This window comes from Podarcis erhardii, assembly GCF_964252035.2.
Source record: "Podarcis erhardii genome assembly, chromosome: Z".
Classification (NCBI taxonomy): domain Eukaryota; kingdom Metazoa; phylum Chordata; class Lepidosauria; order Squamata; family Lacertidae; genus Podarcis; species Podarcis erhardii.
In genome coordinates, this window is record NC_138504.1 from 51,058,102 (window position 1) to 51,075,601 (window position 17,500).

At 32.0% G+C, this 17,500-nt stretch overlaps 1 protein-coding gene across 1 annotated transcript in view; it reads left to right on the forward strand.

The window, feature by feature from the left end:
* The window catches only part of SPTAN1 (spectrin alpha, non-erythrocytic 1), a 189,149-nt gene that overhangs the window by 28,776 nt on the left and 142,873 nt on the right, over nt 1–17,500 (forward strand). Inside the window, 5 exon segments of the mRNA XM_081846710.1 lie at nt 2,766–2,910; nt 5,852–6,006; nt 9,394–9,529; nt 10,680–10,781; nt 16,904–17,041. Of these exon segments, the coding sequence (XP_081702836.1) occupies nt 2,766–2,910; nt 5,852–6,006; nt 9,394–9,529; nt 10,680–10,781; nt 16,904–17,041 (676 nt within the window).

A 17,500-nucleotide genomic window follows, 5' to 3' on the forward strand; every position in this document is an offset into this window, starting at 1 on the left:
TATTTCAATTAATTTCCCCCCCTTTTATTTCAATTCATTGATTCACTTTATTTTATTTTATTTTATTTCAATTTATTTTATTTTATTTCCATTTATTTTATTTTATTTTATTTCAATTCATTTCCCCCCTTTTATTTCAATTCATTGATTCACTTTATTTTATTTTATTTTATTTTATTTTATTTTATTTTATTTCAATTTATTTTATTTTATTTCAATTCATTTTTTCCCCTTTTATTTCAATTTATTTTATTTCAATTTATTTTATTTTATTTTATTTCAATTCATTTTTCCCCCTTTTATTTCAATTCATTGATTCATTTTTTTATTTTATTTTATTTCCATTTATTGCATTTTATTTTATTTTATATTTATTTCATTTCATTTCATTTCATTTCCATTTATTGCATTTTATTTTATTTTATTTCCATTTATTGCATTTTGTTTTATTTCATGTTATTTCACTTTATTTTATTTTATTTCATGACATTTTGTTTTATTTTATTTTATTTCAATTTATTTTATTTTATTTCATGTTATTTCATTTCACTTTATTTTATTTTCTTTTATGTCATTTCATTTCACTCTATTTTATTTTATTTTATTTTATTTCATGTCATTTCATTGCATTTTATCTTATTCCAATTCATTTATTAATTTTATTTTATTTCAATTTATTGCATTTTATTTTAATTCATTTTATTTTATTTTATTTCATTTTATTTTAGTTCAATTTATTGCATTTTATTTTATTTCAAGTTATTTCTTTTCTTTTCATTTGATTTCCATTTGTTTCATTACATATCATTTTCCTTTTTTAATTTCATTTAATTTCATTTAAATTTCATTTAATTTTGAATTCAATTTCATTTTAATTTTCAATTTCATTTCAATTTAATGTATTTCCTTTTATCCTATTCCATTTTCTTTCATATTATAATAATTAGTTTTTATTCTATTTTATTCTATTTCATTACATATTATTTTCCTTTTTTAATTTAATTTCATTTAATTTTCGATTTCATTTCAATTTCATTTATTTCCTTTTATCCTATTCCATTTTCTTTCATATTATAATAATTAGTTTTTATTCCATGTTATTCTATTTCGTTACATATTCATTCATTTAGCTTAAATTCATTTCATTTCATTTCATTTTGAATTCAATTTCATTTTAATTTTGAATTTCATTTTGACATATTTCCTTTGATCCTATTCCATTTTCTTTCATATTATGATAATTAGTTTTTATTCCATTTTCTTCTATTTCATTACATATTATTTTCCTTTTTTAATTTAATTTCATTTAATTTCATTTAGTTTAAATTCATTTAAATTCATTTAATTTCATTTAATTTTGAATTCAATTTCATTTTAATTTTGAATTTAATTTTGACGTATTTCCTTTGATCCTATTCCGTTTTCTTTCACATTATAATAATTAGTTTTTATTCCATTTTATTCTATTTCATTACATAGTATTTTCCTTTTTTAATTTAATTTAATTTAGTTTAAATTCATTTAATTTAATTTCATTTTGAATTCAATTTCATTTTAATTTTGAATTTCATTTTGATGTATTTCCTTTGATCCTATTCCGTTTTCTTTCACATTATAATAATTAGTTTTTATTCCATTTTATCCTATTTCATTACATATTATTTTCCTTTTTAAATTTAATTTAATTTAATTTAATTTTAAATTCAATTTCATTTTAATTTTGAATTTCATTTTGACGTATTTCCTTTGATCCTATTCCATTTTCTTTCACGTTATAATTATTATTTTTTCTTCTATTTTCTTCTATTTCATTACATATTATTTTCCTTTTTTAATTTAATTTCATTTAATTTCATTTAGTTTAAATTCATTTAATTTAATTTCATTTCATTTTGAATTCAATTTCATTTTAATTTTGAATTTCATTTTGACATATTTCCTTTGATCCTATTCCATTTTCTTTCACGTTATAATTATTATTTTTTCTTCTATTTTCTTCTATTTCATTACATATTATTTTCCTTTTTTAATTTAATTTAATTTCATTTAATTTCATTTAGTTTAAATTCATTTAATTTAATTACATTTCATTTCATTTTGAATTCAATTTCATTTTAATTTTGAATTTCATTTTGACGTATTTCCTTTGATCCTATTCCATTTTCTTTCACATTATAATAATTAGTTTTTATTCCATTTTATTCTATTTCATTACATATTATTTTCCTTTTATAATTTAATTTAATTTAATTTAATTTTGAATTCAATTTCATTTTAATTTTGAATTTCATTTTGACATATTTCCTTTGATCCTATTCCATTTTCTTTCACATTATAATAATTATTTTTTCTTCTATTTTCTTCTATTTCATTACATATTATTTTCCTTTTTTAATTTAATTTAATTTCATTTAATTTCATTTAGTTTAAATTCATTTAATTTAATTTAATTTAATTTCATTTTGAATTCAATTTCATTTTAATTTTGAATTTCATTTTGACGTATTTCCTTTGATCCTATTCCATTTTCTTTCACATTATAATAATTAGTTTTTATTCCATTTTATTCTATTTCATTACATATTATTTTCCTTTTATAATTTAATTTAATTTAATTTAGTTAAAATTCATTTAATTTCATTTAATTTTATTTAATTTTGAATTCAATTTCATTTGAATTTTGAATTTCATTTTGGCGTATTTCCTTTGATCCTATTCCATTTTCTTTCATCTTATAATTATTATTTTTTCTTCGATTCCCGCAGGGACGTCGACGAAACCATCAGCTGGATCAAGGAAAAGGAACAGCTCATGGCATCCGACGATTTCGGACGGGATCTGGCCAGCGTCCAGGCTCTCCTGCGCAAACACGAGGGGCTGGAGAGGGATCTCGCCGCCCTGGAGGACAAGGTGGGCGGGGCCGGCGCTCGGTTGGCCCAATCGGGGAAGAGGGCGGGGCTGAAACAGGAAGTCGACCGTGTAGAGCAGGAAGGTGGCGCTCGTTTGGACCAATCGGGGCTCAAATAGGATGTTGTCAATGTAGAGTAGGAAGGTGGGCAGGGCTGGCCCTCGATTGGACCAATCGGGGAAGAGGGCGGGGCTTAGCACAGGATGTCCATGTAGAGCAGGAAGGTGGGCGGGGCTGACGCTCGTTTGGACCCATCGGGGCTCAAATAGGATGTAGTCAATGTACAGCAGGAAGGTGGGCGGGGCTGGTGCTCGATTGGACCAATCAGGGAAGAGGGCGGGGCTTAGCACAGGATGTCGTCCATGTAGAGCAGGAAGGTGGGTGGGCCTGGCACTTGTTTGGACCAATCGGGGCTCAAATAGGATGTCAATGTAGAGCAGGAAGGTGGGCGGGGCCAGCGCTCGGTTGGCCCAATCGGGGAAGAGGGCGGGGCTTAAACAGGAAGTCGTCCGTGTAGAGCAGGAAGGTGGGCGGGGCCAGCGCTCGGTTGGCCCAATCGGGGAAGAGGGCGGGGCTTAAACAGGAAGTCGTCCGTGTAGAGCAGGAAGGTGGGCAGGGCTGGCGCTCGATTGGACCAATCGGGGAAGAGGGCGGGGTTTAGAACAGGATGTCGTCTATATAGAGCAGGAAGCTTTTTCCAAACATTTACCATATTTTTCTGTTTTTGACGCCCGTATTTTTCCGTGTATAAGACGCCCGTATTTCTCCATCTATAAGGCGCCCGTATTTTTCCGTCTATAAGGTGCCCGTATTTTACCGTGTACAAGACACCTGTATTTCTCCATCTATAAGGCGCCCGTATTTTTCTGTCTATAAGGCGCCCGTATTTTTCCGTGTACGACACCCGTATTTCTCCATCTATAAGGCGCCCATATTTTTCCGTGTATGACTCCCGTATTTCTCCATCTATAAGGCGCCCGTATTTTTCTGTCTATAAGGCGCCCATATTTTTCCGTGTACAAGACACCCGTATTTCTCCATCTATAAGGCGCCCATATTTTTCTGTCTATAAGGCGCCCATATTTTTCCGTGTACAAGACACCCGTATTTTTCCGTCTATAAGGCGCCCGTATTTTTCTGTGTCCAAGGGGCCTGTATTTTTTCAGGGGGGGCTCGTCTTATACACCCCCCATTTTCTGAAATCATTACCGTATTTTTCCGTGAAGATGCACGTATTTTTCTGTGTAGAAGAAACCCGTATTTTTCTGTCTATAAGGCGCCCGTATTTTTCCGTGTATAAGACACCCGTATTTCTCCATCTATAAGGCGCCCGTATTTTCCGTCTATAAGGCGCCCATATTTTTCTGTGTCTAAGGGGCCTGTATTTTTTCAGGGGGGGCTCGTCTTATACACCCCCCATTTTCTTAAATCATTACCGTATTTTTCCATGTATAAGACGAGCTTTTCCGCTGAATTGGGGGGGGGCGTCTTAGACATGGATACACCTCCCCCCATTTCCCTAAATCAGAGTAATTATTCCTGTATTTTTCCGTGTATAAGACAAGGTTTTCCCCCTGAAAAAAAGAAAGTCCAAAATTGGGGGGGCGTCTTACATTGCGGATGTTTAATTTAAATTTCTTTGCGTCCGTTTTTATAGAATAATACAAATATATAGATATATATGTATTATTAGTAATACTAGTATCAGTATGATAGTATTATAGTATTACTAATAATACTAGTGTTGGTATTGTGGTATTATGTTATTGGTATTACTAATAATACTAGTATTGGTATTATGGTATTGGTATTGCTAGTAATACTATTATAGTACTATAGTATTCGGATTACTAATAATACTATAATACTATTATAGTACTATAGTATTCGGATTACTAATAATTCTAGTATTATAGTATTAGTATTATAATAAATACGAATAGGAATATAATAATATAACAATGTAGTATAATAACATAAATTATATATATATATAATATATATATATATATATATTATTATAAAATAATATATATATATATATATTCACATAAAGATGAATAGGAGTTAATGAATGATATATACATATGTGTGTGTGTATTATTTTATATATAATATAAATTTTATATATATATATATAAAAAAATTCATATAAAGATGAATAGAAGTTAATGAATGAAGATGAATAGGAGTTAATGAATGATATATATATCTTTGTGTGTGTGTGTATTATGTTATATATTATAATATTATATATAAATATTATATATATATATAAATTGATATGAAGATGAATAGAAATGAATGAATAAAGATGAATAGGAGTGAATGAATGATATATATATGTGTGTGTGTGTGTGTATTATTTTATATATAATAATATTATATATAAATTATATATATATATATATAAATTCGTATAAAGATGAATAGAAGTTAATGGATGAATAAAGATGAATAGGAGTTAATGAATGATATATATAGGTGTGTGTGTGTATTATTTTATATATAATAATATTATATATAAATTTTATATATATATATAAATTCATATAAAGATGAATAGAGGTTAATGGATGAATGAATAGGAGTTAATGAATGAAATATATAGGTAGGTGTGTGTATAATTTTATATATAACAATATATATAATATTATATATAAATTTTATATATATATATAAATTCATATAAAGATGAATAGAGGTTAATGAATGAATGAAGATGAATAGGAGTTAATGAATGATACATACGTGTGTGTGTGTGTATTATTTTATATATAATAGTATTATATATAAATTTTTTATGTATATATAATATTATGTATTATTTTATTAATATTATTAGGTATTATTCTATTAATATTTTATTTTCATTCTTACAATATTAAATTCTGATATTTGCGAGAATCCGCTTTCATTCTCCTCCGTTTCTCCTCCCCCCAGGTCAAGGCTCTGGGGGCCGAAGCCGACCGCCTTCAGAAGTCGCACCCCCCCAACGCCCCCCAGATCCACGTGAAACGGGAGGAGCTGGTGGCCAACTGGGAGCAGATTCGCACCCGGGCGGCCGAGAGACACGCCCACCTGAACGACTCCTACCGGTGAGGGGGCGGCCCAGTTTCACCCCTTTTATTAATTTTAATTTTTATTAATTATATTACTTTCGTTTCTTTCATTTTATGAATGAACCGGATGGATTTTTATTCATTGATTATATTACTTTCGTTTCTTTCATTTTATGAATGAATCGGATGGATTTTTATGAATTGATTATATTACTTTCGTTTCTTTCATTTTATGAATGAATCGGATGGATTTTTAATCATTGGATTAATTTTATTACTTTAGTTTAATTTTACTTTAGTTTAATTATATTACTTTATTTTCATTCATTTTATGAATGAACCGGATGGATTTTTATTAATTAATTATATTATTTTAGTTTCATTCATTTTATGAATGAATCGGATGGATTTTTATTAATTGGATTAATTTTATTACTTGAGTTTAATTTTACTTTAGTTTAATTATATTACTTTAGTTTCTTTCATTTTATGAATGAACCAGATGGATTTTTATTCATTGATTATATTACATTCGTTTCTTTCATTTTATGAATGAATCGGATGGATTTTTATTCATTGATTATATTACTTTCGTTTCTTTCATTTTATGAATGAACCGGATGGATTTTTATTCATTGATTATATTACTTTCGTTTCTTTCATTTTATGAATGAATCGGATGGATTTTTATTCATTGATTATATTACTTTCGTTTCTTTCATTTTATGAATGAACCGGATGGATTTTTATTCATTGATTATATTACTTTCGTTTCTTTCATTTTATGAATGAATCGGATGGATTTTTATTCATTGATTATATTACTTTCGTTTCTTTCATTTTATGAATGAATCGGATGGATTTTTAATCATTGGATTAATTTTATTACTTTAGTTTAATTTTACTTTAGTTTAATTATATTACTTTATTTTCATTCATTTTATGAATGAACCGGATGGATTTTTATTAATTAATTATATTATTTTAGTTTCATTCATTTTATGAATGAATCGGATGGATTTTTATTAATTGGATTAATTTTATTACTTGAGTTTAATTTTACTTTAGTTTAATTATATTACTTTAGTTTCTTTCATTTTATGAATGAACCAGATGGATTTTTATTAATTGATTATATTACATTAGTTTCTTTCATTTTATGAATGAACCGGATGGATTTTTATTCATTGATTATATTACTTTCGTTTCTTTCATTTTATGAATGAACCGGATGGATTTTTATTCATTGATTATATTACTTTCGTTTCTTTCATTTTATGAATGAATCGGATGGATTTTTATGAATTGATTATATTACTTTCGTTTCTTTCATTTTATGAATGAATCGGATGGATTTTTAATCATTGGATTAATTTTATTACTTTAGTTTAATTTTACTTTAGTTTAATTATATTACTTTATTTTCATTCATTTTATGAATGAACCGGATGGATTTTTATTAATTAATTATATTATTTTAGTTTCATTCATTTTATGAATGAATCGGATGGATTTTTATTAATTGGATTAATTTTATTACTTGAGTTTAATTTTACTTTAGTTTAATTATATTACTTTAGTTTCTTTCATTTTATGAATGAACCAGATGGATTTTTATTAATTGATTATATTACATTAGTTTCTTTCATTTTATGAATGAACCGGATGGATTTTTATTAATTGATTATATTACTTTCGTTTCTTTCATTTTATGAATGAACCGGATGGATTTTTATTCATTGATTATATTACTTTCGTTTCTTTCATTTTATGAATGAATCGGATGGATTTTTAATCATTGGATTAATTTTATTACTTTAGTTTAATTTTACTTTAGTTTAATTATATTACTTTATTTTCATTCATTTTATGAATGAACCGGATGGATTTTTATTAATTAATTATATTATTTTAGTTTCATTCATTTTATGAATGAATCGGATGGATTTTTATTAATTGGATTAATTTTATTACTTGAGTTTAATTTTACTTTAGTTTAATTATATTACTTTAGTTTCTTTCATTTTATGAATGAACCAGATGGATTTTTATTAATTGATTATATTACATTAGTTTCTTTCATTTTATGAATGAACCGGTTGGATTTTTATTCATTGATTATATTACTTTAGTTTCTTTCATTTTATGAATGAACCGGATGGATTCTCATTAATTGATTATATTACTTTCGTTTCTTTCATTTTATGAATGAACCGGATGGATTCTCATTAATTGATTATATTACTTTAGTTTCTTTCATTTTATGAATGAACCGGATGGATTTTTATTAATTATATTACTTTTGTTTCTTTCATTTTATGAATGAACTGGATGGATTCTCATTAATTGATTATATTACTTTAGTTTCTTTCATTTTATGAATGAACCGGATGGATTTTTATTAATTATATTACTTTTGTTTCTTTCATTTTATGAATGAATCAGATGGATTTTTATTAATGGATTATATTACTTTAGTTTCTTTCATTTTATGAATGAACCGGATGGAATTTTATTAATTATATTACTTTAGCTTATTTCATTTTCTGAATGAATCGGATGGATTTTTATTAATTCATCGGATTAATTTTATTACTTTAGTTTCTTTCATTTTATGAATGAATCTCATTCGTTTTTATTAATTAATTATATTACCCTAGTTTCTTTAATTTTATGAACGAACCTGATGGATTTTTATTAATTCATCAGATTAATTTTGTTACTTTTGTTTCTTTAATTTTTTAAATTCATTTTCTGACTTGGCAGAAATCTTTTTTAATTAATTAAATCATTCATTTTTATTACTTTAGTTTCTTTAATTTTATGAATGAGTCCCATTCGTTTTTATTTATTAATTATATTGCTTTAGTTTCTTTAACTTTATGAATGAATCGCATTCCTTTTTATTAATTAATTATATTACTTTATAGTTTCTTTAATTTTATCAATGAATCCCATTCGTTTTTATTAATTAATTATATTGCTTTACTTTCTTTAATTTTATCAATGAATTCCATTCGTTTTTATTAATTATATTGCTTTAGTTTCTTTATTTTTATCAATGAATCTCATTCATTTTTATTAATTAATTATATTACTTTAGTTTCTTTAACTTTATTAATGAATTTGATGGATTTTTATAAATTAATCGCATTAATTTTATTACTTTAGTTTCTTTCATTTTATGAATGAATCTGATGGATATTTATTAATTCATCGAATTAATTTCATGACTTTCGTTTCTTTATTTTTATTAATGAATCTGATGGATTTTTGTTAATGAATTATTAATATTATTAATGAACGAAATTTATTCCTTTATTTAATTGTATCAATTGACTTTATTGATTTTTATTTCTCAATTAATTATTATTATTTTTATTAAATAAATATATTTCCCCCCAAAATCTGCCCCCCCCAAAGCCTGCAGCGATTCCTGGCCGATTTCCGTGATCTCACCAGCTGGGTAACCGAAATGAAGGCTTTGATCAACGCTGACGAACTGGCTAACGATGTCGCCGGCGCGGAAGCCCTTCTTGACCGTCATCAGGAACACAAGGTAGCAGCAGCAATGTCATTTTAAAAGGCATAAAATTTAAATTGAATTTTAAAATGTCATTAGAAAATAAATAAAAATTAAATTTAGCAGTAAATATTCTTTCGGCGTCAGCAAATCCAATTTTATTAATTTTTACATGACATTAAATTTATTTTTTATGCCTTTTTAAATGACATTCAATTTAATTTGTATGCCTTTCTAAATGATGCTAAATTTAATTCTTATGCCTTTTTAAATGACATTAAACTTAATTTTTATGCATGTCTAAATGACATTAAACTTAATTTTTATGCATGTCTAAATGACGTTAAATTTAATTTTTATGCATTTCTAAATGACATTAAATTTCATTTTTATGCATTTTTAAATGGCATTAAATTTCATTTTTATGCCTTTTATGCATTTTTAAATGACATTCAATTTAATTTTTATGCCTTTCTAAATGACATTAAATTTAATTTTTATGCCTTTCTAAATGACATTAAATTTAATTTTTATACATTTTTAGACATTAAACTTAATTTTTATTCATTTTTAAATGACATTTATTAAATTTAATTTTTATACCTTTTTAAATGACATTTGTTACGTTTAATTTTTATGCATTTTTAAATGACATTTGTTACATTCAATTTATGCATTTTTAAGTGACATTTGTGGAATTTGATTTTTGTTCATTTTTAAAAGACATTTGTTACTTTTAATTTTTTTTCATTTTTAAATGACGTTTATTAAATTCAGTTTTTATGCACTTTTAAATGACATTTATTGAATTTGATCTTTATTCATTTCTAAATGACCTTTGTTACATTTAATTTTTACGCATTTTAAAATGACATTGATTGAATTCAATTTTTAAGCATTTCTAAATGACGTTTGTTACGTTTAATTTTTATGTACTTTAAAATGACATTTATTATATTTGATTCTTATCCATTTTTAAACGACGTTTCCAGAATTTGATTTTTATCCATTTTTAAACGACATTGATTCAACTTAATTTTACAATTTTTAAATTTAATTTATTCCAAATACCGTATTAAATTTCTCCAGGATAACATTCCGTTTACAACCCTTTCAGCTCATCCATTTATTTTATTGCTGTTTATTACCCGATTAATTTTATTTAAATCGAAATTTTCCCCTGCAGGGAGAAATTGACGCTCACGAAGATAGTTTCAAGTCGGCCGATGAATCGGGTCAAGCTCTCCTTGCAGCCGGACATTATGCGTCTGTGGAAGTCAGAGAGAAGGTAATGGTTAAATTATTAGGAAATTATTAGAAAATTATTGAGAAGGTATTAGGACATTATTAGGAAATTATTGGGAAATCATTAGGGAATTATTGGGAAATTAGTAGGGAATTATTAGGGAATTATTAGGGAATTATTTGGAAAATTTTAGAAAATTTTTAGAAAATTATTAAGTAATTATTGGGGAATTATTTGGAAATTGTTGGGAAATTAGTAGGGAATTATTGAGAAATTATTGGGAAATTATTGAGAAATTGTTAGGGAATTATTGGGAAATTAGTGAGAAATCGTTGGGAAAGTATTTGGAAATTGTTGGGAAATTATTAGGAGATTGTTGGGAAATTATCGAGAAATTGTTGGGAAATTATTGAGAAAGTGTTGGGAAATTATTAGGAAATAATTGAGGAAATTATTGGGAAATAATTGAGGAAATTATTGGGAAATAATTGAGAAATTATTGGGAAATTATTAGGGAATTATTGAGGAAATGGTTGAGAAGTTACTGAGAAATTATTAGGGAATTATTGGGAAATTATTAGGAAATTATATGGGAATTGTTGAGAAATTATTGGGAAATTGTTGAGGAAATTATTGAGAAGTTGTTAGGAAATTATTGGGAAATTGTTGGGAAGTTATTGGGAAATTATTAGGGAAGTTATTGGGAAATTATTAGGGAATTGTTGGGAAATTATTAGGGAATTGTTGAGAAATTATTGGGAAATTATAGAGGAAATTATTGGAAAATTAGGTGGGGTTAGAGGTCAGGCCTTGGGGGTTAGGGGTTATGTTAGGGTTAGAGGTCAGGTTTGGGGTGGGGGTTAGGGGTCAGGTATTAGGGGTTAGGGGTTTGTGTTAGAGGTTAGGCCTTAGGGTTGGGGGTTCGAGTTAGAGGTCAGGCATTGGGGGTTAGGGGTTTGGGTTAGGGTTAGAGGTCAGGCCTTGGGGTTGGGAGTTTGAGTTAGAGGTCAAGTTAGAGGTCAGGCATTGGGGGTTAGGGGTTTGGGTTAGGGTTAGAGGTCAGGCATTGGGGGTTAGGGGTTTGCGTTAGGGTTAGAGGTCAGGCATTGGGGGTTAGAGTTAGAGGTTAGGCCTTAGGGTTGGGAGTTTGAGTTAGGGGTCAGGGTTAGAGGACAGGCATTGAGGTTAGGGGTCAGGAATTAGGGGTTGTGGTTAGAGGTAAGGGTTAGAGGTCAGGCATTGGGGTTAGGGGTTTGCGTTCGGGTTAGAGGTCAGACATTAGGCTTAGGGGTCATGGGTTTGTGTTCAGGTTAGAGGCTAGGCCTTAGGGTTGGGGGTTTGAGTTAGAGGTCAGGGTTAGTGGTCAGGCATTGAGGTTAGGGGCCAGGGGTTAGGGGTTAGGGTTAGAGGTTAGGCCTTAGGGTTGGGGTGGGGGTTAGGGGTCAGGTATTAGGGGTTAGGGGGTTGTGTTAGGGTTAGAGGTCAGGCATTGGGGGTTAGGGGTTTGTGTTAAGGTTAGAGGTCAGGCCTTAGGGTTGGGGGTTCAAGTTAGAGGCAAGGGTTAGAGGTCAGGCATTGGGGGTTAGGGGTTAGGGTTAGAGGTCAGGCACTGGGGGTTAGGGGTTTGTGTTCGGGTTAGAGGTCAGGGTTAGAGGTCAGGCATTGGGGTTAGGGGTTTGTGTTAGGGTTAGAGGTCAGGCATTGGGGTTAGGGGTTTGTGTTAGGGTTAGAGGTCAGGCCTTAGGGTTGGGGGTTTGTGTTCAGGTTAGAGGTCAGGCCTTAGGGTTGGGGGTTCGAGTTAGAGGCAAGGGTTAGAGGTCAGGCATTGGGGGTTAGGGGTTAGGGTTAGAGGTCAGGCACTGGGGGTTAGGGGTTTGTGTTCGGGTTAGAGGTCAGGGTTAGAGGTCAGGCATTGGGGTTAGGGGTTTGTGTTAGGGTTAGAGGTCAGGCATTGGGGTTAGGGGTTTGTGTTAGGGTTAGAGGTCAGGCATTAGGGGTTAGGGGTTTGTGTTCAGGTTAGAGGTCAGGCCTTAGGGTTGGGCGTTCGAGTTAGAGGTAAAGGTTAGAAGTCAGGTATTAGGGGTTAGAGGTTAGGCCTTCGGATGGGGTTGGGGGTTAGGGGTCAGGTAATAGGGGTTAGGGGTTTGTGTTAGGGTTAGAGGTCAGGCATCGGGGCTTAGAGTTAGAGGTTAGGCCTTAGGGTTGGGAGTTTGAATTAGGGGTCAGGGTTAGAGGTCAGGCATTGGGGGTTAGGGTTAGGGGTCAGGCATTGGGGGTTTGTGTTAGAGGTTACGACTTAGGGTCAAAGGTTAGAGTTAGAGGCAAGGGTTAGAGGTCAGGCACTGGGGGTTAGGGGTTTGTGTTAGAGGTCAGGGTTAGAGGTCAGACATTAGGGTTAGGGGTCATGGGTTTGTGTTAGGGTTAGAGGCTAGGCCTTAGGGTTGGGGGTTCGAGTTAGAGGTAAGGGTTAGAGGTCAGGCATTAGGGGTTAGGGGTTTGTGTTAAGGTTAGAGGTTAGGCCTTAGGGTTGGGGGTTCGAGTTAGGTGTCAGGGTTAGAGGTCAGGCATTGAGGTTAGGGGTTAGGGGTTTGCGTTCGGGTTAGAGGTCAGACATTAGGGTTAGGGGTCGCGGGTTTGTGTTAGGGTTAGAGGCTAGGCCTTAGGGTTGGGGGTTCGAGTTAGAGGTAAGGGTTAGAGGTCAGGCATTGAGGTTAGGGGTCATGTATTAGGGGTTAGGGGTTTGCGTTCGGGTTAGAGGTCAGACATTAGGGTTAGGGGTCCCGGGTTTGTGTTAAGGTTAGAGGATAGGCCTTAGGGTTGGGGGTTCGAGTTAGGGGTCAGGGTTAGAGGTCAGGCATTGAGGTTAGGGGTCAGGTATTAGGGGTTAGGGGTTTGTGTTAGGGTTAGAGGTCAGGCCTTAGGGTTGGGGGTTAGAGGTCAGACACTGGGGGTTAGGGGTTAGAGGTTAGAGGCTAGGCCTTAGGTTGGGGGTTCAAGTTAGAGGTCAGGGTTAGAGGTCAGGCACTGGGGGTTAGGGGTTTGTGTTAGAGTTAGAGGTCAGGGTTAGAGGTCAGGCATTGGGGTTAGGGGTTTGCGTTAGGGTTAGAGGTCAGACCTTAGGGTTAGGGGTCATGGGTTTGTGTTAGTGTTAGAGGTCAGGCCTTTGGGTTGGGGGTTCAAGTTAGAGGCAAGGGTTAGAGGTCAGGCATTGGGGTTAGGGGGTTGTGTTAGGGTTAGAGGTCAGGCATTGGGGGTTAGAGTTAGAGGTTAGGCCTTAGGGTTGGGAGTTCGAGTTAGGGGGTCAGGTTTAGAGGTCAGGCATTGAGGTTAGGGGTCAGGAATTAGGGGTTAGGGGTTTGTGTTAGGGTTAGAGGTCAGGCCTTAGGGTTGGGGGTTAGAGGTCAGACACTGGGGGTTAGGGGTTTGTGTTAGGGTTAGAGGTCAGGCCTTAGGGTTGGGGGTTAGAGGTCAGACACTGGGGGTTAGGGGTTTGTGTTAGGGTTAGAGGTCAGGCCTTAGGGTTGGGAGTTTGAGTTAGGGGTCAGGGTTAGAGGTCAGGCATTGAGGTTAGGGGTCAGGAATTAGGGGTTAGGGGTTTGTGTTAGGGTTAGAGGTCAGGCCTTAGGGGTGGGGTGGGGGTTAGGGGTCAGGTCTTAGGGGTTAGGGGGTTGTTTTAGGGTTAGAGCTCAGGCATTGGGAGTTAGGGGTTTGTGTTAGAGTTAGAGGTCAGGGTTGGGGGTTCGAGTTAGAGGTAAAGGTTAGAAGTCAGGTATTAGGGGTTAGAGGTTACGCCTTAGGGTGGGGAGTTCGAGTTAGGGGTCAGGGTTAGAGGTCAGGCATTGAGGTTAGGGGACAGGAATTAGGGGTTAGGGGCTTGCGTTCGGGTTAGAGGTCAGACATTAGGGTTAGGGGTCCCGGGTTTGTGTTAAGGTTAGAGGTTAGGCCTTAGGGTTGGGGGTTCGAGTTAGGGGTCAGGTTTAGAGGTCAGGCATTGAGGTTAGGGGTCAGGTATTAGGGGTTAGGGGTTTGTGTTAGGGTTAGAGGTCAGGCCTTAGGGTTGGGGGTTAGAGGTCAGACACTGGGGGTTAGGGGTTAGAGGTTAGAGGCTAGGCCTTAGGTTGGGGGTTCAAGTTAGAGGTCAGGGTTAGAGGTCAGGCACTGGGGGTTAGGCGTTTGTGTTAGAGTTAGAGGTCAGGGTTAGAGGTCAGGCATTGGGGTTAGGGGTTTGCGTTAGGGTTAGAGGTCAGACCTTAGGGTAAGGGGTCATGGGTTTGTGTTAGTGTTAGAGGTCAGGCCTTTGGGTTGGGGGTTCAAGTTAGAGGCAAGGGTTAGAGGTCAGGCATTGGGGTTAGGGGTTGTGTTAGGGTTAGAGGTCAGGCATTGGGGTTAGCGGTCAGGTATTAGGGGTTAGGGGTTTGTGTTAGGGTTAGAGGTCAGGCATCGGGGCTTAGAGTTAGAGGTTGGGCTTTAGGGTTGGGAGTTTGAGTTAGGGATCAGGGTTAGAGTTCAGGCATTGGGGGTTAGGGTTAGGGGTCAGGCATTGGGGGTTTGTGTTAGAGGTTACGACTTAGGGTCAAAGGTTAGAGTTAGAGGCAAGGGTTAGAGGTCAGGCACTGGGGGTTAGGGGTTTGTGTTAGAGGTCAGGGTTAGGGGTTAGGGGTTTGTGTTAGGGTTAGAGGTCAGGCCTTAGGGGTTAGGGGTTTGTGTTAAGGTTAGGGGTCAGGCCTTAGGGTTGGGGGTTTGAGTTAGGGGTCAGGGTTAGAGGTCAGGCATTGAGGTTAGGGGTCAGGAATTAGGGGTTAGGGGTTTGTGTTAGGGTTAGAGGTTAGGCCTTAGGGTTGGGGGTTAGAGGTCAGACACTGGGGGTTAGGGGTTAGGGTTAGAGGTTAGGCCTTAGGGTTGGGAGTTCGAGTTAGGGGTCAGGGCTAGAGGTCAGGCATTGAGGTTAGGGGTCAGGTATTGGGGGTTAGGGGTTTGTGTTAGGGTTAGAGGTCAGGCCTTAGGGTTGGGGGTTCGAGTTAGAGGTAAAGGTTAGAAGTCAGGTATTAGGGGTTAGAGGTTAGGCCTTCGGGGTGGGGTTGGCGTTAGGGGTCAGGTAATCGGGGTTAGGGGTCAGGGTTAGGGTTAGAGGTCAGGCATTGGGGGTTATAATTTCCCAGCTCTCATTTCTATTCATTTTTATTTTTTACATTTTTCCATTGTCATTTCCCCCAAATTTTTGACAACTCGACATTTTTTAAACCTCGTTTTTCCCCATTCGTTAATTATCATATCCCCCCACCCCCAAAATCCGTTTTTTTTAATTTCCACGTTGTTATTCTATTCATTAGATATCATCTCCCCAAAATAATCTTTTTTAAAATTTAATTTAATTTAATTATTTTATTTTATTTTATTTTAATTTGTTGTAATTTAATTTAATTTAATTTTTTTATTTTATTTTAATTTATTTTAATTTAATTTTTTATTTAATTTAATTTAATTTTAATTTACTGTAATTTAATTTAATTTAAATTTTTTTTATTGTAATTTAATTGAATTTAATTATTTTATTTTATTTTATCTTATTTTAATTTATTGTAATGTAATTTAATTATTTTATTTTATTGTAATTTAATTTAATTTAATTTAATTTATTGTTATTTAATTGAATTGAATTTATTGTTATTTAATTGAATTTAATTATTTTATTTGATTTTATTCTAATCTATTGTAATTTAATTTAATTATTTTATTTTATTGTAATTTAATTTATTGTAATTTAATTGAATTTAATTTATTGTTATTTAATTGAATTTAATTATTTTATTTGATTTTATTCTAATCTATTGTAATTTAATTGAATTATTTTATTGTAATTTAATTTATTGTAATTTAATTTAATTAAATTTATTGTAATTTAATTTCATTTAATTTATTGTTATTTAATTGAATTTAATTATTTTATTTGATTTTATTCTAATCTATTGTAATTTAATTTAATTATTTTATTTTTATTTAATTTATTGTAATTTCATTTCATTTAATTTACTGTAATTTAATTTCATTTAATTATTTTAATTAGTTTAACAAATGTACTTTTAAACATTTCGCCCCCCCAAAACCCGTTTCTCTCTCGTTTCCCCGCCCCGACCTCTGACCTCTGACCTCTCTCCGCCCCCCAGCTGACCGTCCTATCCGAGGAGCGGGCCGCCCTCTTGGAATTGTGGGAAGTCCGGCGCCAACAATACGAACAGTGCATGGATCTCCAACTATTCTACCGGGACACCGAACAAGTCGACAATTGGATGAGCAAACAAGAGGTCAGGACTCGAACCCGGAGCAAATTACATTTAATATTTTTAATATCGTTCAATATTATATGTTTTATAGAATAGAATATTTTAAATATGGTGATGTAAAATATATTGAATCGAATAGAATATTTTAATATCATTGTGCAAAATATATATTGAATATTTTTAATATCATGATGTGAAATCTATTATATATTGCATAGAATTGAATATTTTAAATATTATATATTAAATAAAATAGAGTATTTTTAATATCATGATGTAAAATCTATTATATATGTAAAATATATATTGAATAGAATAGAATATTTTTAATATCATGATGTGAAATCTATTATATGTTGAATAGAATATTTTTAATATCATGATGTAAAATCTATTATATATGTAAAATATATATTTAATAGAATAGAATATTTTTAATATCATGATGTGAAATCTATTATATATGTAAAATATATATTG